The sequence below is a fragment of the Heliangelus exortis genome, chromosome 1 (genome assembly GCF_036169615.1).
Source record: "Heliangelus exortis chromosome 1, bHelExo1.hap1, whole genome shotgun sequence".
Taxonomy (NCBI): domain Eukaryota; kingdom Metazoa; phylum Chordata; class Aves; order Apodiformes; family Trochilidae; genus Heliangelus; species Heliangelus exortis.
The window spans coordinates 1003247-1027271 of NC_092422.1; the positions used below are offsets into that span (position 1 = coordinate 1003247).

Below are 24025 nucleotides of genomic sequence, written 5' to 3' on the forward strand. Positions count from 1 at the left end.
GGTTTGAGCCTGGGGATCCCTCCAATTTCTCCTGAGGATGAGGTGGATGGGATGGAATCCTCTGTTTGCTCAATTCTGGCATCTCTCTTGTCCCTTCCTCCCCAAAGGAGGGTTCCAGGTGGGACCTCTTGACTCCTTCTGGAGGGTGAAAATGTTCCTCAGAGCTGAGCAATGTCCTTGGCTCTGCACACCAGGCTCTGGCAGTAACTCTAAACATCAAGTGTTATCAGTCCCAGCAGCAGCCACTGCCTGAGAAACTTGCTGTAATTTCAGCAGTGCAGCTGCTTACAAGAGACTCAGCTAAAAGCTGACAAGACAGAAAATCACCTTTATCCTGTCCCAAACCAGGACAGGCTGCCAGGCAGTGCAGTGAGGAAGGACAAGGTGAGGGCAGAGGGAGCTGAGTTCCCCAAAGCTTGGCACATTGCTTCCCTCTCTGCAGAGTGGGAATTCCAGCTGGGTGCTTTGTCTCATGCTGAGGGTCCCCAAATGATTGAGGGGTCACCCCCTTCCTGGCAGTGTCTCAGCCCAGACTGAACACCCCCAACTCTCTCCCCCTGGCTCCAGAGCTGGTTTGTGCCCTTCTTGTGCTGGGCACCCCAGAGCATAATAAGAAGAACTTCTTTAAAGCCTGCCTGGGACATGTGGGCCACTGATTTTTCCTTCCTGAACTCTATAAACATTGACATTTCTCCCAAAATATTAAGGCCTCATGCACTAAACATTCTTCTCTCAAATTTCCAGCTGGTGCAGGAGCACTGGAATATCACAGAATCATTGTGGTTGAAAAAGACCTTTAAGATCATCGTGTCCAAACATCAAGCAGTGTCTGGGGTGGCTGGGTTCATTCCTAGCCTTGCCTCTGGGCTTTCAGATGATCTTGGGCAAATGCTTTTTCTGTTTCCCCCCTCAATATTCCACTCACTGCTCTGCAAAAGGTTCACACAATATTTGCTCCCATTGTCAGCAGCTCCACTAATGCTAAGGAGTGTTTCCTAAGAGGTGGATTTTTTTTTTTTTTTTTGGTTAATTACCTGTTTTTAATAGCTCAACTGCCTTCAGATATTTGTTTATAACAAATCTGTATGAAATTCTGTGGCATTTTAGGGAGTCCTTTGACAGACCGGGCAGTGGCAGCACCCAGCAGCTGTGTCTCATTTGCTGTTGCTGGTGCAGAGGCTCCAATAACCACTTCAGTCATTGAAAATACAGACTCACCAGTCTGGGAATTTCAGCAGGAAGCAAGGTAAGTGATGTGGACTCACACAGACACATTTTGGACCTACCCAGGCAGTGCCCTTTTACTCTCAGCTAAAAAGATTTCCATATTTCACCATCACCACGTGTTCACATTGAGGCAGAAAGTCAGTGAGCTCACACTGAGGATGTTGCTGAGCATCCCCATCTGCTGACATGATCACTCTCTACAACTCCTTGCAAGGAGGTTGTAGGGAGGTGGGTGCCTCTTAATCAAGTGAAAAATGACAGGAGCAGAGGAAATGGTCTGAGGTTCACCAGGGGAGGTTTAGAGTAGATGTGAGGAAGAATTTCTTTACTGAGAGAGCAGTCAGGTGTTGGGATGGGTGCCCAAGGAGGTGGTGGAGTCACCATCCCTGGAAGTATTTGAATTTTTATGTAAATTTTAATTTTTATGTAGCTGAGGCACTTCAGGACATGCTCCAGTGGGCAATGTAGATATTGATAAATATATTTTATTTGGGAGGGGCTGGATGTTGACAGTTGGATGTGGTCCCCTGAGAGGTCCTTTCCAACTGTGACAATTCTGTGAAAAATTGTTTGGGAAGGTTTGATGCTAAAGCTGAGGTGAGGAAGGGCACTTAGAGCTGCCCTGAACCCTGGCTGCATTGTGCAATGCATAAGACCTTGAGGGAATAACCTGAATTTATTTTGACAGCCACAACTTTTTGTTTCAGAGGTTGCTTCTGCTCAGAGTCAAACCTGAATTGCTTCAAGCAACTTAAACACTGAGACTTCAGTTTTCATTTTGAGTTTCAGACTTCATTTCAGTTTCAGACTTCAGTTTTCATTTTGTTGAAGGTTTATCTTTTTTTCTCAAAAATCAACATCCCAGCTTTCAACCACAACCCCAGTGCTGTGCTGGGTTAGGAACTGGCTGGAGGGCCGGGCCCAGAGAGTGGTGCTGAACGGGGCTGCATCAAAATGGCGGCCATGGTGTCCCCCAGGGATCAGTGTTGGGCCCAGTGCTGTTTAATATCTTTAGTGAGGATTTAGATGAGGGGATTGAGTCCATCAGCAGCAAATTCCCAGGTGACCCCAAGCTGGGGGGAGTGTGGATCAGCTGGAAGGCAGGAGGGCTCTGCAGAGGGACCTGGAGAGACTGGAGAGTTGGGCTGATCCCAAGGGGATGAGGTTCAAGACAAGAAGCCCATGGGGAGCTCCAGGCTGGGCAGAGAGTGGCAGAAAGGGAGCTGGGATTGCCAGGAAGCTGAAGAGGAGGCAGCAGTGTGCCCAGGTGGCCAAGAAGGCCAATGGCATCCTGGGCTGGCTGAGGAACAGCGTGGCCAGCAGGTCCAGGGAAGGGATTCTGCCCCTGTGCTCAGCTCTGGGGAGGCCAGAGCTTGAGTCCTGTGTCCAGTTCTGGGCCCCTGAGCTCAGGAAGGAGCTTGAGGTGCTGGAGCAGGTCCAAAGGAGGCAACTGGGCTGGGGAAGGGATCCAGCAGAAATGCTGTGAGGAAGGGCTGAGGGAGCTGGGGGTGTTGAGGCTGGAGAAGAGGAGGCTCAGGGGAGACCTCATCACTCTCTCCAAGTCCCTGAAAGGAGGTTGGAGCCAGGGGGGGGTTGGGCTCTTTTCCCAGGCAACTCTCAGCAAGACAAGAGGCTATGGTCTCAAGTTGTGCCAGGGGAGGTTTAGGTTGGACATTAGAAAGAATTTCTTGCTGGAGAGGGGGATCAGGCATTGGAATGGGCTGCCCAGGGAAGGGGTGGATTCTCCATCCCTGGAGATATTTCCAAAGAGCCTGGATGTGGCACTGAGTGCCATGGGCTGGGAACCACGGGGGGAGTGGATCAAGGGTTGGACTTGAGGAGCTCTGAGCTCCCTTCCAACCCAGACAATTCCATGATTCTGTGATTCCAGAAGGAAACTGGTTTGTCTGGATGGATGCAATGGCACTGAAACCTCAGAAGGATTTTACTGTAATTGGTTTTTTCCCTACTTAGCAGAAAATATTATGATTTTTCTTCTTAACAGGTTGTCTAAAGAGCTTCTGCTGGACCCACAGCAAACTTTGGTCTTCAAAGTGTGGCACAAAGCAGGTAAAGTTTGTAGTGCAGTTTGGAGAGCAGTATCTGCATCCCTTCCCTTGGGTGATTTGTATTTAATACAGGTGAACTAAACATTAAGTCAACTTTATTAAATAAATTGGAGAACAGAATTGTAATGACATTTTTTACCTTGCACTAGAAGAATTATTAGGGAGAAAATCCTGCCCCTCCTCAATGTCATTTCTCCATTAATCACCTGGCAAGGTTTGGTTCCTTTTTAATTTAACAATATTCTAGAGATTTGGATTTTCTCAGTGAAGGAGGTTCTGTGTTGTCTTTCCAGACACTCTGTGTTGTCACAGCACTTGGCTGAGGTGTTCCCAGCCACTTGTGATCAAATCCTTTGCTCCTGGATCCAGTCTCAGCTTTCACTGAGGGAGCTGAAACCTTTGGGTTTCAAACCTGACAACCCAAAAGCTTTCTCAGAGGCTTTTTACTGAACCTGCTCTTTATTGTTAAGTGGTAGAAGTTCAAACTGGTGTTTGCTTGTTTTGCTGCTAGCCCTGGTCCTCCAACATTTAATTATTTTTTTTTATATATATATATATATGTTTATGTTTATATTTATTTTTATATTTATATTTTATATAAATATATAAGTATGTATATATATTCTATTTTATATAATTCTATATATATTTTTATATATAATATATATTATTTTTATAATATATATTTTATATATTTTATACATATTTATGTAGTTATACATTTATATCTATATTTTATATACTATATATAAATTTATATATGTATATATTATATATAATATATATTGGTTTTATATATTTATATATAATATATAAATTATTTTTATATATAATACCATACCATATAATATAATATAATATAATATAATATAATATAATATAATATAATATAATATAATATAATATAAATATTATATATTTTATAAATACATACCCAGCAAGTTCCAAAAAATCTGAATTTCTTCTTGGGAAGACAGCCCTGCTTCTTCAGTTCAAGGTTATGACCTTTAAAATACTAGAGGAGGTTATTTTTATTTTTTTTTACATGCAGCAATTCAGCTGACTGATTTCTTTCTACAAAAATAAACTTCCCATATCACTCAGCTTTCCTCTGTATGACCCAGGGATTCTCCTGCCAATCCCCCTCCCTGCCCTGGTCTCTCCTTGTGGGGACATTTTGGTCAGAATATCACTGTGAAATTTATCCAAATCCTTTCTTCTTCTGGGGTAGGATTGTTTGTCCTGTGCTCCAGGGGAATTTGCAAGGTAGAAAAGACAAAATGTGGCAAAAAAATCCAGCAGTGTGATGAGAAAATCAGCATTATTGAAAGTTTAATCAAGTGAAAAGGGAAGAAACAAAAAATGTCTGAAGGGAGAAGGCAATTCTGGAGGAAAAAACCCATTTGTGGAGGCCCCCAGATTGGCCTCCAGGATGATTTTTTTCATGTCTGTGATTGTCTCTCATTTCTAGTTTGTTTTCCAGCTATTTTCCCCTTTATTACAAACTTTATTTCATGAGTTCTGATCAGTTCTTCACAGAGTTCATAACCCTCAGGGTCTGTCTCACACCTGGACCTCATCCTGCTGTGAGTTAGAACCAGTGGAGGGGTTCAGGTTGGCAGCAGCCACAACACCAAGAGTTATTTTGGCAAATAAAGAAAGATGCTTTGGTTGCTTGAAACATTTTTTTCCCTGCTTTTCAATCAGACACCATCAGTGTGAAGCATGTTACCAACCAAAATCTTATTTTTCATCCTCTCAATTCAACGTTACCTTAAACTCTGTTTTTCCAACACTTTTTTGTTTCTTTGTTCCACTCTTTACTTGCTCTTAAAAAGCCTTTAAACCAATATTTTTTAAGTTTTATGCCTTTCCCTGTCAAGTGTAGGCCCATATCAAGGGCTGTCAGACTGATTTATTTTTTTTAACATCCTTGAAGATATTTTATTGCCTTGCAGCTTAAATTAACACAGACTTTATGTTCTTCTCCCCCCCCCCAGAGACTGAACGAGTGATAGGATTTGCATCAGTGGATCTTTCTCCTCTTCTTTCTGGCTTCCAGCTCGTTTGTGGGTGGTACAATATTACAGATTTCAGTGGGCAGTGCCGAGGGCAGATCAAAGTAGCAATTTCCCCTCTTCAAAACATAAATAAACTGAAAGAAGAAAAGCAGGAAAGGATCCGGAGCCAGCCAGCAAGTTTCTCCCCTGTGAGTATCTGATTAGGTTCCTAAAAATCACCACTGACTCCAAAAATCCTGAAATAATGAGCAAAAGCAGCAAATTCAGAGAACTGTGAGGGTTCCATCAGTGGGAATATATCAAAACCACTTAATTCCTTAAAAATTCTGCTGGGTGTATCCATGGGAGCTGCAGTCACAGCACTCCTTCAACCCCAGGTGACAAAAATCTCCAATCTTTCACTCAGTTGTTGCTTTGTGGGGTTTTGTGTTTTTATTTTAGAATATTAAGTGAGTTTGGGTGTCTGGGACTCTTGTCCTGTTTGCTGCTTTGGGTGGCAGCTGCTGCCCATGTTGTAATTGGTCAGGAAATTCCTAATTTTGCAGAAATGTCTTTTTCTGGAAGAGCTGCCATTCCTTGTGGGGTTTTTTTCTTTAATTCTGTAGCCTTGTGAGTGTTGCTGGGCTGTGATATACCCATGTCATGATATACCCATGTCATGATATACCCCACTTCCCATCAGTTTACTCCTTGGCAGTGTGAGGAGAAATAACAAATCTCTGAAATAAGAGTGTTCTGAAATGTGACTTTTTACTGGAAAATCCTTTGCAAATTTAAAGGGGAATTTATCCAATAGGGAATATATCCACTTTATTCCTCAAAAATTCTGCTGGGTGTATCCATGGGAGCTGCAGTCACAGCACTCCTTCAACCCCAGGTGACAAAAATCTCCAATCTTTCACTCAGTTGTTGCTTTGTGGGGTTTTGTGTTTTTATTTTAGAATATGAAGTGGGTTTGGGTGTCTGGGACTCTTGTCCTGTTTGCTGCTTTGGGTGGCAGCTGCTGCCCATGTTGTAATTGGTCAGGAAATGTCTAATTTGGCAGAAATTTCTTTTTCTGGAAGAGCTGCCATTCCATGTGGGATTTTCTTTCTTTTTTCTGTAGCCTTGTGAGTGTTGCTGGGCTGTGATATACCCATGTCATGATATACCCATGTCATGATATACCCATGTCATGATATACCCCACTTCCCATCAGTTTACTCCTTGGCAGTGTGAGGAGAAATAACAAATGTCTGAAATAAGAGTGTTCTGAAATGTGACTTTTTACTGGGAAATCCTTTGCAAATTTAAAGCTCTATAGAAAAATTTGTCTTAGCTCAGCAAAACACTGCTTTAATTTCTCTGTTTTCTTCCTGTTGGAAGACTCATGTGTGGTGTTCCTCTTAATTCCAGGTCAGTTTTCCAACAGTTCCCAGCAATGCTCCAAGCTTTTCCAAGAAGATGTTGAATACCTTGTCAAAGGAAGTCACTTTTCCTGTTCCAGAGCTGTAAGTCTGCTGGCTATCAACAATTTGCATTATTTTTAATGCTCAGAAATCTGCCTATTTGCAGCCTGTGGAGTCTACTGAGAAAATATTAGACCCTATCAAAGGTCTTTGCCTCTGTTTGGGCTTAGAGGTTGTGCCAGATCCCCTTTACCAGTGAGAGGGTGGCCCTGGAGACAGAAATCCTGAGGAATTTTCCTTTCTGCACAATTATTTTTTTCTTCTCACTCTGACTTTTGCTGATTTTCTACATCAGGATTTTACACCATGCTAAAACTGGCAGGCACTTCTTCCAGAGCTTGTTAAGAATAAGGGTTGTGCTTTTATTTAGTTTTATTTTTAAGAAGGATAAGAGATGTACATTAGAACAGAATATTTGGGATATATCCCCTTTTATTTTGCCATGACTCCCATCCATGGCTGGTGAATGGGAGTAGATAAAATGCTGCAGTATTGCACAATCCAGCACCAGGAGAATCAGATATCCTGCAGCAATTCCTGTTTTCCAGCCCCAAAACAAGGATCAATGTCTGTATATTTAACTACCAACATGGGAGAGAGGGTTTTGATTTATGATTTATTTAGTATGCACAGGAAATGGTACTTTTCTAATATATCTCTTAAGTTCAGAGGGACCAGGGGCCACTTTTTGGTGGGCTGAAGAGCAGAGTTGGCAGATCCCAGCCCACCAAAAAGTGGCCCCTGGTCCTTCTGGTGTTGGGGACCCCAGAGCTGGTGGAATTCCAAACTCCTCATCAGCCACTGTTACCCAGCACTGAGAGGGGAGCTGCACTTTTATTTTAGTGTAAATCTGAAACAATAAGTGGCACATCCCACCTGGGGTGCTGTGTCCTGCTCTGGGGTCCCCAACACCAGAAGGACATGGAGTGAGTCCAGAGGAAGCCATGGAATGCTGGGAGGGCTGGAGCAGCTCTGGAGCCAGGGGGAGAGAGTTGGGGGTGTTCAGTCTGGAGAAGAGAAGGATCCAGGGAGACCTTGGAGCAGCTTCCAGTGCCTGAAGGCAGAAGCCTGACCTGAGATTTTTGGGATGAAATCCAACAATGTTGGTACTATCCAACATCTTGTGGGAGTTGTCCCTGCCCATGGCAGGGGTGTTGGAAAAAATGATCCTTTAAAAGGTCTGGTCCAGAAAATTCTGTGGTCATTCTTTCTCTCCAGGTGTGCAGAAAACTGAAATGCTGGATGGTAGGAGCTGGACTGGGAAAATTTCTAGTGCAAGGTTAGGAATAAAATGAAAACTTTTAATTTAAAAGTTATTAACAGAAAACACTCCTTTAAAAACCAGATCTCACTGACTGACTCTGCAGACTCTGTCACAGAGACAAAACCATCAGCAGTGTCCAGCTGGGGTTAAAGCCAAGTGTGTGTCTGTCTCCAGGTGTCAGTAAGGCTGAGAGCTTCAAAACTGAAATAGGAACCAATCCTCACCTGCCAGGTTTTGGAAAGGTTTTTTTTCAGAGAGAGAGGGAATAAATCCTCAAGTTCTCCAAAGTTTGACTGCCCTGGATGGCACTGACTTGGATTTATAAACAAGACTGGGAATGTAGTTTCAAGGAGATGACTTTTTTCTTTTTATTTTTTTTCCTGTGCATCTCCTGTAGCAACAGCAGAGTTGAAAAAATCTGGCCTAGAAACCAGACACAAACTGATTCTTCTCTCAGATTTCCTTGGACACATCCAGAGATGTTTTGGGGCAGACTGAACTCGAAGGACAATTTTCTCCTGGAGTCTGATCCTCCTGGAAATGTCAGACTTGTGCCCAGAGCCATTGCAGAATCCTCCTGGGAGGCAGGAGCTGTGGCCAGGGCAGCTTTGCTGATCCTGCCAGCATTCCCTCCAGTCCTGATCCCTCTGGATGAGGGACCTAAAGCAAGGGGCTTTCTTTCTTCCCCTCTGCTCCCCCCTGGGGTGCTGGGTCCAGTTCTGGGGTTTCCAACACCAGAAGGAGATGGAGGTGTTGGAGTGAGTCCAGAGGAGGTCATGGAGATGCTGGGAGGGTTGGAGCAGCTCTGGAGCCAGGGGGAGAGAGTTGGGGGTGTTCAGCCTGGAGAAGAGAAGGATCCAGGGAGAGCCCTTGGAGCATCTTCCAGTGCCTGAAGGGGCTCCAGGAAAGCTGGGGAGGGACTTTGGACAAGGGCCTGGAGGGATGGGATGAGGGGGAAGGGTTTCCAGCTGCAAGAGGGGAGATGGAGAGGAGATCTTGGGGAGGGAGAAATTGTTTGGGGTGAGGGTGCTGAGCCCCTGTCCCAGGGTGCCCAAGGAAGCTGTGGCTGCCCCATCCCTGGCAGTGTCTCAGCCCAGGTTGGATGGGGCTTGGAGCAACCTGGGCTGTGGGAGGGGTCCCTGCACATCCAGGGGTTGGAACTGGAGGAGCTGGAAGGTCCCTTCCAACCCAACCCAGTCTGGGATTCTATGAAACCAACAGGTCTTTTAGTTCTAACTGGTTTGAGCACAGTTCCAAACAGTGTTAGAAGAGAATTTTCCTTGCATCTTTTAAGAGCTGTTTATTAATCAATGAAAGATCATCCCTAGCAAAAGGGAAGGAGTTTCCTTTCCCACTCCTGGCTTCTCTGCCCATTACAGGGACTTTTGTCATGTGGACAACATTCCCTTCAGAATGCTGCACAGAACAGATTTCCAGAATTCCTCCAGCCATGTGGCAGCTGCCAACACATTTTCTGTCACCAGGACCTCCTCATACAGGAGGTGCCCTCAAATTAAAGCTCTTGTGTTTTTTCCACCTTCTTCAGGTCACCTCAAATCCTGAGGATGGGGCTTGGAGCAACCTGGGCTGTGGGAGGGGTCCCTGCACATCCAGGGGTTGGAACTGGAGGAGCTTTTGGGTCCCTTCCAACCCAACCCATTCCAGGATTCTCTTGATTCCTGATGACAGGGAAGGGGATGGTTTCATGCTGTTCAGGCTGGAGAAGAGGAGGCTCAGGGGAGACCTCATCACTCTCTCCAAGTCCCTGAAAGGAGGTTGGAGCCAGGGGGGGGTTGGGCTCTTTTCCCAGGCAACTCTCAGCAAGACAAGAGGCCATGGTCTCAAGTTGTGCCAGGGGAGGTTTAGGTTGGACATTAGAAAGAATTTCTTGATGGAGAGGGGGATCAGGCATTGGAATGGGCTGCCCAGGGAAGGGGTGGATTCTCCATCCCTGGAGATATTTCCAAAGAGCCTGGATGTGGCACTGAGTGCCATGGGCTGGGAACCACGGGGGGAGTGGATCAAGGGTTGGACTTGAGGAGCTCTGAGCTCCCTTCCAACCCAGACAATTCTAGGGTTCTATGACCCATTACTGCCTCTCCCATGCTCTTGGCTGTTCTTAGCTGGCAAAAATCTCACTGGCAGAGATTTCAAACTGGTTTTTTGGGGGTTTTTTGTGGTTAAACACAGGCTGAGCAGAACCACTCCTCCTGGCACACACACCCCTCGTCACCAGGAGCACGTGCAGAACATCCGGAGATTCCACGAATCCCTGCAGGAAGCAGAGGGAAAAGCTCTCCAGGTGCCAAAGCTGGATTCCTTGTCACTGTCATCTCGTGCTTCTCTTCTCTCTGCTCTCAGGTAAGGCAGAGCCAACATCCAGGTTATCCCAGGTCCTTCAGAGCCTCAAGTTTGCAAAGCAGAGCTTGGAAATGAAGAATTCTTGGCATCCCATTGGGAAGGAAAGGGAAATAAAATAAAGAACTGATTGGTCTACAGAAAGGATGGGGAGAGGATGGAAAGGGTCCAGAGAAGAGCCATGAGGGTGATCAGAGGAGTGGAGCAGCTGGCAGAGGAGGAGAGGCTGAGGAAACTGGGTCTGGTCAGCCTGGAGAAGAGAAGGCTGAGGGGAGACCTTCTGAGGATGTTCCAGGGGGCTCCAAAGCAGCTGGAGACTCCCTGTTCCCATGGAGTCCCATGGAGAAGCCAAGGGGCAATGGGCACAAGGTGCTTTATCCATCTTTGTACATTTAACACACCCCACACTAAGCCAGGAGTCCTCTGAGTTGGTTTTCACAGACACAAGAAGCCTTTGAGCATTTTCATGGTGCAAGAAACAGGATGTCCTTCCCCAGCAGGATGCCTTGCTCCTTACTGGAAGCTTTTTTCTCTTTACTAGATTCTAAATTTAAATCAGGTTTAAATTTCAGAAGATTAATATTTATTATCTGTAGGAATATAGAACTGAAAGAGGTTTTCTGAGTCATTCCATCCCTTTCCCTGCTACCACATGCAATATATTATAAAATCCTGGGATCTTAAGCAGGTAGAAACCCTCAGATTTCTTTCAAGTTCAGTCATAAAGTCAATTAATATTATTGCCTTTTTGACTTCTGTTGGAAGGTCATCTTAACTCTAACTCCTTTTATTAAGTCAGTTTAAAACTAGCTCTTATTTTTTTAACTTCCTAAGTTTCATAGCTAATTCAGCTTTTGTTCTTGCTTAGACAGAGCAACCTCCATACTTATCTACTGACCTGTTTTTCAGCACTAACCATTAATCTTGTACTTTTTTACCTCCTTTTTTTTCTGAAATGATCCAAACAACAGGGTTTTTTGTTTGGTTGGTGGTTGTTTTTTTTTGTCTTACCAAATTTCTTCCCACTGCTTACAGAAAAAACTTGAGTGAGCTGGATGAGGTTCAAAGATACTTCAGTCAGAAGCTGACCAAGTCTTTTCCTGACTTCAGTTATGAGAACACATCCAAACCAAGTCATGAGGAGCTGGAGGGTGCTCATCAGGGATTTATGAGCAAAGTGGATCCCAGTGGTTGCTCTATTTTGGAAAAATCCAGTCAGTTGGTGTCTCAGGTCAGCAGCCTGATCAGTGGTAAGTTGTCACCTGGTGTGGAGTTTCTGGTTAGAGGCTGCCTTCAAATATCTGGAATTTTCTTATGGAATCAGAATCAATTCCTGGTGCTGGTGATCAGCATAAGGAGCAGCTGAGGGAGCTGGGGGTGTTCAGCCTGGAGAAAAGGAGGAGGAGGGGAGAACTTCTGGATCTCTGCAACTCCCTGAGAGGAGGTTGGAGCCAGGGAATGTTGGGCTCTGCTCCCAAGGAACAAGTGATAGAACAAGAGGAAATGGCCTCAAGTTGCTAAGGGGAGGTTTGGGTTGGATATTTGGAACAATTCCTTCCTGGAAAGGGTTGTCATTCCCTGTCCCAGGCTGCCCAGGGCAGTGGTGGAGTCCCCATCATCCCTGGAGGGATTTCCAAGCCCTGGAGCTGTGGTGCTGAGGCCATGGGGCAGTGGTGGCCTTGGCAGTGCTGGGTTCAGGGTTGGACTGGGTGATCCTAAAGGTCTTTTCCAGCCAGAATAATTCAATTATTATGGATTCAAACTAGAGAGGGGAGATTTAGATGGGAAGTTAGGAAGAAATTCTATAATTTGAGGGTGCTGAGCCCCTGTCCCAGGGTGCCCAAGGAAGCTGTGGCTGCCCCATCCCTGGCAGTGTCTCAGCCCAGGTTGGATGGGGCTTGGAGCAACCTGGGCTGTGGGAGGGGTCCCTGCACATCCAGGGGTTGGAACTGGAGGAGCTTTTGGGTCCCTTCCAACCCTAAAAATTCTATGATTCAATTCATGGTTTTCAGGAAAAAAAAAAAAAAAAGCCCAAATAAATCAGGCAAAAGATGAATTGTTTGTGCATTTACTGATGGTGTTTCCTGTTAACCAGACTTACAGATTATAACTAATAAAGAATCTCCCAATGTGCATCAAGCACAAAAAAGCCCAAATAAATCAGGCAAAAGATGAATTGTTTGTGCATTTACTGGTGGTGTTTTTTGTTAACCAGACTTACAGACCATAACTAATAAAGAATCTCCCAATGTGCATCAAGACAGCAGCAGGAAGCTGGGTGCCACCCTTGGACCCAACCAGAAGGATGAAGAAATCTCCCTGGACTTGGACTCCTCCAGTGTTTGCAGTGACACCCAGCAGCCATGGTCTTTGGGGAGCAGTGTGTTTGAGAGACACATGTTGCATGGATTGCTGGACAGAGCCATCCCTGAGGATGAGCACCCTTTGCCAGGGGATTCCATCCATGGAGGTGAAGGTTCTTGTGCTCTCCATCCCCACAGTGAAGAAGAATATGAAGAGGACATCATAGAACCACGAGCTCTGAATGAAATCACAACCCTAACAGACAAAACCAGCCCCTGGTCCAGTGTGCTCTCTGAAACAGAGCAAAGTGCAGCCCCAAAACCTCTAGATTTGAGGCTTGAAGATCAGCACTCAGTGGATATGGATTTTTTCCAAAGAGGAAAGAGCCAACAGGGCAGCACCCTGCCCAGCATGCTACAAGGTGACAGCCAAAGCATGCTCACCCCCCTTAGCCCATGCTCCCTCCTTGCAGGCCAGAGCAGTCCTTGGAATGTAACAAAAGGCTTCCAGAGCTTGAAAAATGGCTCTGAAACATCTCAGTTGTCAGAAGGGCATCAAAGAGCTGATGGCCATGGTGAAAATGGGAATTGTGGCAGGGCCAGAGCACTTGACACTCAACCTATGGAGCAAAATGTAGAGTTTTGTGGAGGCTCTGAAGAGCTACTGGAATGTCCACCTGCTGTTGGTTTGAGTGATCCAAAACCCACAGGAAAAGAGGAGGAAGAAAACAGGGAGGCTGTAAATAAAGATCATCAAGACAAGGAAGGAAGTGGTTCTGATGAGCTCTGTGCTCAGAGTGTGTCAGCCCAGGCAGGCTCAGGAGGAAACCCTGGGAGTTTTTCTGATGACAGCAGTGAAGAGCTACTGGAAGAGCCAGAAAAGTCTGAGAAGTCAAAAATGGTTTTGTATCCTTTTTTTACACCCACACTGCATTCAAGGAGTGTGCCCTCTTTCTTGGTTTAAGTCTCACTGGCCTCAGGAAAGAGAAATTCCCTGTGTGGAGCTCTCTCCTGTAAAACAGGTCTGGAATTGGTGATCTGGGAAGGGGTTGGAAAACCCTTTTGTGTTTCACACAATGTAGAGATGACTTCCTTACCATTTGTCACCAATATATCCTCTGATCCATGAGTTTTTTCATCTGGAGAAGTTTCAGTGTATCTTCCTGCATTTCCCCCATGTTTTTCTCCATGTAGTAAAGCTCTGGTGTTTCTTCTCTATTAAAAGAAACAAAGTTTAATTTGCTTTTTAAATCCTTCCCCATCTTTTCCTGCACAGATCCCAGATTCAGTTTCACTAAACTGTGCTGACATTTTTGCAGGGTGAAGCACTCTACAAATCTGTGAGCTCAAACTCTGCTGAACCAAGTTGCTGTCCCATGTTTTATGAGGCCTGGTGAGAGAACCAAGTGGTCAGAATTAGAGAATATTGATGAAAATCCATGAGATCCACATTCTGGGATCCATCCAGAGCCAAAGATTGTTCCTTAACATTTCTGCTCAGGTCTGATCCACTTCTTCCCAATTTTTTCCTTCCACCCCAGGAGATGGAAGCCTCCATGAGACTGCTCAGTATTTCTTCTCATCCTTCCACAGTGCTGACAGTAAGTATGGGACATCCTTTCCTTTATTGGAATCAAGGACAATCTTCCTGATGCCTCTTCTCACTCTCAGAGGCATTTTCAGCATCCATGGCTGCATCCTCAGGGATTTTTATGCATTTATGTTAATTACTTTCTCCATATACTCAGTGAAATTGTCCTCCTCCTCCAGGGGGGTCAATGTAGAAGTGGCAGGTGCTCTCTCTGCTCTTCTTTGTGCTTTAATGGGAGGTAAGATGCTAAATTTGGGGGATGGAAGCTGTAATTTGTGATTATGGCTCCAACTTACATCCTTTTGATCAGGGTGAAACGAGGGAATTTGCAGCAGGAGAGCCTCTCCTTGAGGGGTATCAAATAAATGTTCTTCAACTGAGGGAACAGTGGAAGAGTTGGAGTGATCCCTCCTCACACAGAAAAGCAGCTGATTGCTTTTGCTCTTTTCCAGGTGCTTTTATGTGCAGAAATAATTATTTGTTACAAAGATTTGTAGCTCAAATTGTTTTGAGGTCTTTCACTCCCAGGAAAGATCAGAAAATCATAAAATATTTGGGGTTGGAAGGCAGCTCTGGAGCTGATCCAGCCCAACCCCCCTGTCCCAGCAGGATCCCCCAGGGCAGGACACACAGAACACATCCAGGGGGGGTTGGAAAATCTCCAGAGAAGGAGACTCCAGAACCTCCAGGATCAGAACCATGACACCCTTGATGATTCCTGGCAGGATTAGGACATGCTGGGGAAGCATCACTGGAATTTAAACTTGTTTTTTTAGCAGGAGGGTAGCCTGGCTGGCTGGGGGTGTCAGGATGTGTGTTCAGTGCTGGGGGATGCAGGAATAATTCCTACATTCATCCTGTTGTTTAGAATCACAGAATCACAGAATTTTAGGGGTTGGAAGGGAGCTCTGGAGCTGATCCAGCCCAACCCCCCTGTCCCAGCAGGATCCCCCAGGGCAGGACACACAGAACACATCCAGGGGGGGTTGGAAAATCTCCAGAGAAGGAGACTCCAGAACCTCTCTGGGCAGCCTGGGCCAGGGCTCCCTCAGCCTCCCAGGGAAAAAGTTCTTCCTTCTATTCATGTGGAACTTCCCACGTTCCAGCTCCACCCCATTCTTCCTTGTCCTGTTCCTGGGCACCCCTGAACAGAGATTGTCCCCTTCCTCTTGCCCCCCAGCCCTCAGCTCTTGATGGACATTCAGAGATCCCCTCTCAGCCTTCTCTTCTCCAGCCTCAACAGCCCCAGGGCTCTCACTCTTTCTTCCCAGCAGAGATGCTCAAGTCCCTTCAGCACCCTCCCAGCTCTCCCTTGGCCTCTCTCCAGTAGATCCCAGTCTCTCCTCAACTGGGGAGCCCCAAACTGGAGCCAGGATTCCCAGTTTGGTCTCCCAGAGGCAGAGCAGAGGGGGAGGAGAACCTCCCTGGATCTGCTGGACACACTTTTCCTGATGCCCCCCAGGATCCCTCTTGGCCACCAGGACACATTGCTGACCCCTGGAGACATATTAGATATATACAATTTTTTTCTGATATTTTTCCTGGTGCTATTTTCAATTTTAAGTAGAAGTGTTCAGCATGTTTTAAAAAGAAAACTCTTTTCCAGTTAAGACAAAACATCACCTGAGGTTGTTCTGTGCATTCATGTCCAACCCTGCTCCTGGGGTGTTGTCTCTTTTTCTTTTATTTGAAGATAAAATTGAAAATACAGTGCCAGACCTTCTGAAGGCTTGGCCTCTCTTGGTTTTCCTTATTTCCCTCAGCTTTTTGCTGTGAAATTGACTTTGACTTTACCAGTTTTGGGAAGAATCTTCAGGGTTTTGTGTGGCTGCTGCACTGAGAAACCTCTGGTTTGGTCTCCCTAAGGCAGAGGGGGAGCAGAACCCCCCTGGATCTGCTGGACACATTTTCCTGATGCCCCCCAGGATCCCACCAGGACACATTGCTGATCCCTGAGGAATTTCCTCTTTACTGGGACTCCAGGGGCTTTCTCCATGGAGCAATCATGAGCTGGTTCCTCTCCTGACCTATGAGCAAACCCTGCAAGGACCATTTATGCAATCAGAAGCAGCTTCCTTGATTAAATAGAGCAGAAAGCAGGCAGGATCCAATAGCTCTGAAGTAGAAACTACTTGAAATTTATAAACATGGTCACAGCTCAGGTGGAACACCTGACCTTTTGCTGCTTTGTGTTGTGAAAATGGTTGGTTTTGGGTTTTTTTCTTGCTTTGCAGTTTAATATTAATATTGGCTTTGCTTGAATTCCCTCTCTCTGCTGGAAATACTCTCCTGAAAGTGATGAATGATTAGGGAGAGTATTAACAAAGGAATATTTGGATGTTACTGACCTTAAACCACCTGAATTCCAGGATTGGCTTCAGCTATTCCTTCACAGTGTCACTTGTAAGGGTCTCTTGGGACAGGATTTGGTTGTGCACCCAGCATCAGACCCTCTGTGTGGAAAACAAGGAGTTTTTTTGTGCCTGTGCCAGTGGCAGAGTTCAGGAAAGTTGCTTTCTCATGGTTTTGTTCTGAGTGAGGCTTGAGAACACCACGTGCTGTCTCTGGGTTTGTTTGGTTTCTGCATAGTTCAGCAAACACCCAGACTGAAATCAAGGCTGAAATCTGAGCTCTTCTCCTCAGTCTCCTCTCACTCAGCTGGCAAACATCTCTCTTGACCTCCCTGATGTTCCTGCCACCTTTTCTTGGCTTGCCTGACTCCTGCCTTTCCCTCCCTTCCTACAAAACAGCATGAGGAAGCAGCAAGGAGGTGAAGCAGGGAGTCCAGCTCATAGAATCACAGAATTGGGAAGGACCTCAAGGATCATCTGGACCAACTTTGGAAGGTTGGAGCCTCTGGCCCAATATTTTGAGACAGAAAGGTCCTCTGAGCCCATGCTGCAGGGACACAGGGAGCAGAGAAGGTGCTGCAGCAGCTCAGACCTCACCCAGGTCACCTTCCAGGGACTTTTGTTTTGCAGAGGACCATGAACTCTCAGTTTCTCAGTTTTTTTTTTTTTTCCCAGTTTACATCAAACTCAGCCTTCCAGTTCCTGAACTTCCTCCCTGTTCTCCTGCCTGACCCAGCAACCCCTCTCCAGCTTCTGCCACTTCTCAGGTTGAGCCAGCACCTTTCCTCCTTTTTCCTCTCAATCCTTTTCCAGGCACTTCCTGACACAACTTAGGGAAAACTCTCCAAGTCCACAGCTGAACTTAACACCATCCAACACACATCAAAGCTACAACAGAACCATTCTGTTGGTGACCCAGGTTACCACCCAAATCTTGCTTCTCACTCTTCTCCCTCCTCCTCCTCCCTCTTTGCCTTTAACTCCACTCATATTTTCTGTATTATTTTTTTTTTCTCACTGCTGATTTTTTCAGGGCAAAAATTTAATCTCCCCAGGTGTTGTTTCAACACAGAGGTCACTGCAGCATTGATTTTGCTCAGGGTTGGGAAAACTGGGTGCTAGAATGAAAACATTTTAATGTGATTCCAGTGATATCCTGGCTGGGAACCCCACATTAAGGCTGATAACTCCATTCTAAGGCTGGGAAGCCCATTTTAAGGCTGATAACCCCATATTAAGGCTGATAACCCCATATTAAGGCTGGGAACCCCACATGAAGGCTGATAACCCCATATTAAGGCTGAGAACCCCATATTAAGGCTGATAACCCCATATTAAGGCTGGGAACCCCACATGAAGGCTGGGAACCCCATATTAAGGCTGATAACCCCACATTAATGCTTGGAACCCCCTTCTAAGGCTGGGAACCCCATATTAAGGCTGGGAACCCCATATTAAGGCTGGGAAACCCATGGTAAGGCTGGGAAACCCATATTAAGGCTGGGAACCCCCTTCTAAGGCTGGGAACCCCATATTAAGGCTGGGAACCCCATATTAAGGCTGATAACCCCATATTAAGGCTGGGAAACCCAAATTAAGGCTTTTTGTCTTTCAGAGTTATCCCAATAATGATGCTGGGGTTTTGGGGGGCAGGAAGAAATATTTAAAAAATTGGAGAGCTCATAAATTTTTTATTAAAGTACTTTGATTTTTTTTTTTCCCTCACCTCTATGAATATTCCAACATTGGAACAGACTCCTATGGAAACCAGTTCTAAACAGAATAATGAACATTTGTAATGTGTAAATTAGAAATAGCACAGCACTTACAGGCAGATCCAGAATAAGAGGATTTTTATCTGTTCTAAAAACTCAGGTGACCAGGAATGGTCCAAACATCTTTTCCCATCCATGATGTTTCTTCCTGATTTGCTCCCATTTCAGTCCCAACCACTGAAGTTCTTTTTCCTTCCTCAGCTTAAGCAGAGACCAGAGCTCAGGTTTTACCCACTAAATTCACCCTCCAAACCCACTGCACAGAACTGATGTTCTCTTTCATTCCTGTGCTCAAAAAAGAAAAACAGGAACAAAAAGTGGCTGTGTTCTTGTGTTCTTCTCATCTCTTTGGGAGCTGCTGGCTGTGAGCTCAACCTATTTATTTGGTAACAGAAAATCCCAGACTGGTTTGGGTTGGATTGGACCTCAAAGATCCTTCATTTCCATCCCCCTGGATGTGCAGGGACCCCTCCCACAGCCCAGGTTGCTCCAAGCCCCATCCAACCTGGGCTGAGACACTGCCAGGGATGGGGCAGCCACAGCTTCCTTGGGCACCCTGGGACAGGGGCTCAGCACCCTCACCCCAAACAATTTCTCCCTCCCCAAGATCTCCTCTCCATCTCCCCTCTTGCAGCTGGAAACCCTTCCCCCTCATCCCATCCCTCCAGGCCCTTGTCCAAAGTCCCTCCCCAGCTTTCCTGGAGCCCATGAAGTTAATTACAGTCTGGTTTAATTAAATAGTAAGCAACATTCAAGCACAGTTTGCTGCTGATGTGGTACAATACATCAAATTGTAGAATCCCAGACTGGTTTGGGTTGGAAGGGACCCAAAAGCTCCTCCAGTCCCAACCCCTGGATGTGCAGGGACCCCTCCCACAGCCCAGGTTGCTCCAAGCCCCATCCAACCTGGGCTGAGACACTGCCAGGGATGGGGCAGCCACAGCTTCCTTGGGCACCCTGGGCAACCAGGGTCTCCCTACCCAAAAATTCAAGAATTTCTTCCTAAGATCTCAACTCCATCTCCCCTCTTGCAGCTGGAAACCCTTCCCCCTCATCCCATCCCTCCAGGCCCTTGTCCAAAGTCCCTCCCCAGCTTTCCTGGAGCCCCTTCAGGCACTGGAAGATGCTCCAAGCTCTCCCTGGATCCTTCTCTTCTCCAGGCTGAACACCCCCAACTCTCCCCCTGGCTCCAGAGCTGCTCCATCTCTCCCATCATCTTCATCACTCCAACATCTCCTTCTGGTGTTGGGGGGCTCCAGACCAGGACCCAGCACCCCAGGGGGGTCTCCCTAGGGCAGAGCAGAGGGGACAATCCCCTCCCTGTCCCTGCTGCTCATGCTCCTGGTGAACAGTCCTGAAACTCAAAGCAGGGTCCCTGCAGACCCAGCTGCAGCCCATTGACACAGATCTGGTTTCTGTTTCCATTCCTTCAGCACTTGGCACAAACAAACCCAACCCCTCCATCTGCTGAGCCACTGCCCTGAGAAGTTCCCCACCTTTGCTTCTCTGACCTTGAAACCCTCCCCTCACCCTGCACAACCCTGATCAATAAATAAATCTGTTTGCTTTCCCCCCATCCCCCATCATTACCCAGCAATTGGATCATCCTTGGCTGCCTTAAATGTCCTGCCTCATGGCTGCCATTTCTATAAAAAGCAAAGTGAAGTCTGATCTCTGCCTGCATCCTCTTTCCTTTTCCAGATTTCTGCTCAACACCCCCCCCACAACCCCCCAAACCCCCTCCTTGGACTTTGTGGCTCAAGAATCTTGGAGTCTGCAACTGCTTTGGCTTAGGGCCAGCAAAGGAAAAACCCAGGATGAGCTCAGGTCCTGGATTGAATTGGCCAAAGCTTCTTTTGGAGGCAGAGGGGTGCTGTAAACAGGACACTGGAGATGGGTGCTCTGAAAACTATGCAGGAGATGAAAACCCTGAGGGGCTGAGGCTGGGGTAGCAAAGGAGCATCCTAAAAACCCCAGCAATGATGCAAGGACCTCACTGAGTGTCCTGTGGGGGGAGGAATTTGCATGTTTCAAAGCAAATATTTAGAGGTGAATATGGCAGTGCAGCTCTTCCCTGTATTTATATTTATATTTATATTTATATTTATATTTATATTTATATTTACATTTACATTTACATTTATATATGATACATAAAGCCATATCCCAAAACTGGGGGTGAAGCTAAACCTGCAAGTGGAAATCCATATGGCTTCTGCTCACCTCTGCCTGCTGTGTTAACTTTGCTTTTCAAATTCTCTTAAAAAGTTAAATTTTTTCTTTTGATTCACACCTCTGCCTGTAGCACAGCAACAAGAAGATCTCCTAAACCTTTCCTGCACCCTGGAATTGTCTCAGCCCAGGTTGGATGGGGCTTGGAGCAACCTGGGCTGTGGGAGGGGTCCCTGCACATCCAGGGGGATGGAACTGGAGGAGCTTGAACCAATCTGGGATTCTAGAGCTGGAAGTTCATTTTTTGGGAAGGTCCTTGGGACAGAGATCACATCTTAACTTTTCTGCACTGCTGAAAATTGCATGAAAATGGGAGGGAGAGGATTTTAGCCACTTTGACCTGAAACAGCACACAAGTGGGATGTTTTCCACTTGTTTACTGACAGCCAGGAGGGTACAAACTGCTGCTCAGCACCTCAGAGTCATAAAATAGCAGCAGCCACCTGCTCCTGTGTCCTGTTTTCACCTTTAGGGCACTTTGCTCTTCCAGGATCTGATGGCAAAATGGAAAGGAGGGGCAGCACTTTCTGCAGCAGCATTTCTGGCCAAGCAGCTCAGAAGTGGTGTGGCACCTCTGGATTGTGAACTTGAAGAACAAAGGAGAAAAAAAAAAACCAACAAAATCCTCATTCTGTTTCTCTAGAATCAATTTTAGAAATTCTTACCACCAGGGTGAGGTCATTTTACAGCTGGTTTGGGTCACTGGGTTAGTGCAAGCTAAAAAAAGAAGTCATTTCTCCAGAAATACTCAGCTGTGCTGCTGCCTCTGGGGGATCTGGGATTCTCAAGGCAATTTTGTTCCCCTTTTCTTCTGGAAGATCCCTTCCAACCAAACTATTCTGTGATTCTCCTCCTGAAATCCATCAGAATTGTCCTGTTGGCTCAGTTGCCCTGGCAGCCAGGAGGGGACAACCATGTCCTTGGGTGCCTCCAGCACAGTGTCACCATCTGGGTGACAAAGGAGGTGATTGTCCCACTCTGGTCCAGCCTCAGTGTGCAGTTTGGGGCACTGCAGTGTAGAAAAAACATCAAACTGGGGGAGAGCATCCAAAAGGAGAGCAGCAAGGATGGTGAAGGGTCTGGGCTGACCTGAGAGGAGATGCTGAGGTCACAGTTGGGAGAAAAGGAGGCAGAGAGGTGACCTCATGGCAGTCTGTGGGGAAGAGATGGGACTGGGAGTGATTTCTTCACTCCTGGGACTGAAGAGAGGACTCAGGGGGAGGTTGAGGTGAGAATGAGAAGATTTTTCACCCAGAGGCTGCTTGAGCAGTGGAACAGGGAAGTGACCCCAGCACCAAAGCTGCCTGAGTTCAAGAAGCATCTGGATGATGCTCTCAGGAACATGGGGTGACCCTGGGGGTGCCCTCCACAGGGACAGGAGTTGGGCTCCATGATCCTGATGGATTCTTTCCAACTTGTGGAATTCTGGGAGAAGTGTTTATTCCTGACATCCCATCCTAGGATGCTGTCTCAGTCCCTGTCTGTACCACATGCACCCAGGAGAGGGGAATTGTGACAGGTCAGGAGTGCAGTTCCATGGCCCTTTGAAGTCAGAGAAATTTGGGGTGATTTCTTTGCTGCACTTTAAACCTGTTTCCATCTTGCACTTCTTCCCTGAGAGCTTTTCCACCTGAGAGATTGTGCAGACCATGGGGTTTTTTTAGGTCTCTAAAAAACCTCCTCCAGGGCAGAACAGAGAGGACAAACAGCACCAGCACAGCTTGATGGAAGGAAAAGAGTTTCTGCAGTACAGTGCCAGTGCAGAGAAGCAGCACAGGGTTGCCTGGCTCAGGTTTTCCTTGGATTTTTGGTTTTCTGGGAATTTCAGACCTCCCTGGACCACGAGGTAGGTTGGTCCCTTCCTCAGTTTTTTGCAAACCCCTAAAACTGGTGTTCAGAAGCAAATGCTGCCTGGTGCACTAAAAGCAGAAGCTTTTCACCAGTCCTGAGCTGTCACTTGGAAGAATTTTTTCTGTGAACTGCTGACAAATCCTCTACAGATACCAGAGACCAGCAGAGAGGAGGAGGGTGGTGGTCACCCTGCATCTCCAGCCACAAAACTTTCAGAGCTGGCAGAGAAAAGAACATGGGAAAGGATAAACCACTGAGCCAATCTTCTCTGGACAACCTTGAGTAGAATTCACTGTCAAAGGGAGGTGGTTTGGCCAGCAGCTTAAAAATCCCTGCTGGTTTTTAAGCTTCTGGTGTTGCCAGGTCTGTATTTCATCTCAGCTTCTTATATTTTGGGTTGGGAAAATCATCCCAGAGTTCAGGAGAGAGAGAAAAACAAAACAAGGATTGTCCTAAATAGAAATGTGGGGTAGTTTTGGTTTGTTTTGGGTTTTTTTCATGACAATAAAAATGGGCAAAAGGATTATAAGCCAAAGATATTTTCCTAGATGTAGTCTGAAGTCTTTTCCAGAAGTTTTCTCACATCATCTACCCAGTGAAACTGGGATTTAGGATATAGGAATTTACAGTTAGTGTTGGAAGCCTTTTTTTTTTTTGCACTGGTGGATGTGAAGCCACGTGAGCTGTCCCCACCTTTCCCATCCTTTTTCTTAACCAGCAAACAAAGCAGCAGAATCCATCTGTCTCCTGAATCCAGCTGTGCTGGAGCAGCCTGCTGAGTGGCTCTGAAAATCACCCTGGAGGAAACCTCAGCCTTTGGTCACAGCTTCTCTTGGGCCTTGGCTCTTTGCAGAAATTGTGGCTGCTGATAAATCAGGTTGCAGGGAGCCTCATCTGCTTTGCCCTGGCTCAGAAAACCCAGGATTTCATAGAATCAGAGAATTTTCAGGGTTGGAAGAGACTCAAAAGCTCCTCCAGTTCCAACCCCTGGATGGGCAGGGACCCCTCCCACAGCCCAGGTTGCTCCAAGCCCCATCCAACCTGGGCTGAGACACTGCCAGGGATGGGGCAGCCACAGCTTCCTTGGGCACCCTGGGACAGGGGCTCAGCACCCTCACCCCAAACAATTTCTCCCTCCCCAAGATCTCCTCTCCATCTCCCCTCTTGCAGCTGGAAACCCTTCCCCCTCATCCCATCCCTCCAGGCCCTTGTCCAAAGTCCCTCCCCAGCTTTCCTGGAGCCCCTTCAGGCACTGGAAGATGATCCAAGGGCTCCCTGGATCCTTCTCTTCTCCACGCTGAACACCCCCAACTCTCTCAACCTGTTCCAGGCTCTCCCCACCCTCAAATCCAAGAATTTCTTCCCCATCTCCAACCTCAATCTCCCCTTTCTCTCCAATTTTTAACCCATTTCCCTTCTCCTCTCCCTACCCCCCCGTGTCCAAAGCCCTCCCCAAACTTTCTTCATAGAACCAGAGAATTTGCAGGACTGGAAGGGACCTTCCAGCTCCTCCAGTTCCAACCCCTGCATGGGCA

General features: G+C 46.5%; 1 protein-coding gene and 1 long non-coding RNA gene across 4 annotated transcripts in view; one reads left to right on the top strand and one right to left on the bottom strand.

Annotated features, from left to right (window-relative positions):
- Positions 1–24025, top strand: part of C2CD3 (C2 domain containing 3 centriole elongation regulator) — a 72677-nt gene that overhangs the window by 44879 nt on the left and 3773 nt on the right. For 2 of the 3 annotated variants that reach the window (XM_071757705.1, XM_071757789.1), the window contains exons 25-32: positions 1108–1246; positions 3233–3297; positions 5297–5505; positions 6713–6807; positions 10220–10390; positions 11423–11637; positions 12603–13596; positions 14192–14291. In XM_071757705.1, the coding sequence (XP_071613806.1) occupies positions 1108–1246; positions 3233–3297; positions 5297–5505; positions 6713–6807; positions 10220–10390; positions 11423–11637; positions 12603–13596; positions 14192–14291 (1988 nt within the window). The remainder of the gene's footprint in view (positions 1–1107; positions 1247–3232; positions 3298–5296; positions 5506–6712; positions 6808–10219; positions 10391–11422; positions 11638–12602; positions 13597–14191; positions 14292–24025) is intronic. The other variant, XM_071757880.1, reaches the window with a different exon arrangement.
- LOC139804069 (uncharacterized) lies at positions 12555–16773 on the bottom strand. The gene is made up of 2 exons (XR_011729267.1): positions 16630–16773; positions 12555–13905 (listed from the first exon to the last, which is right to left on the bottom strand). It is a non-coding gene; the product is annotated as an uncharacterized lncRNA (long non-coding RNA).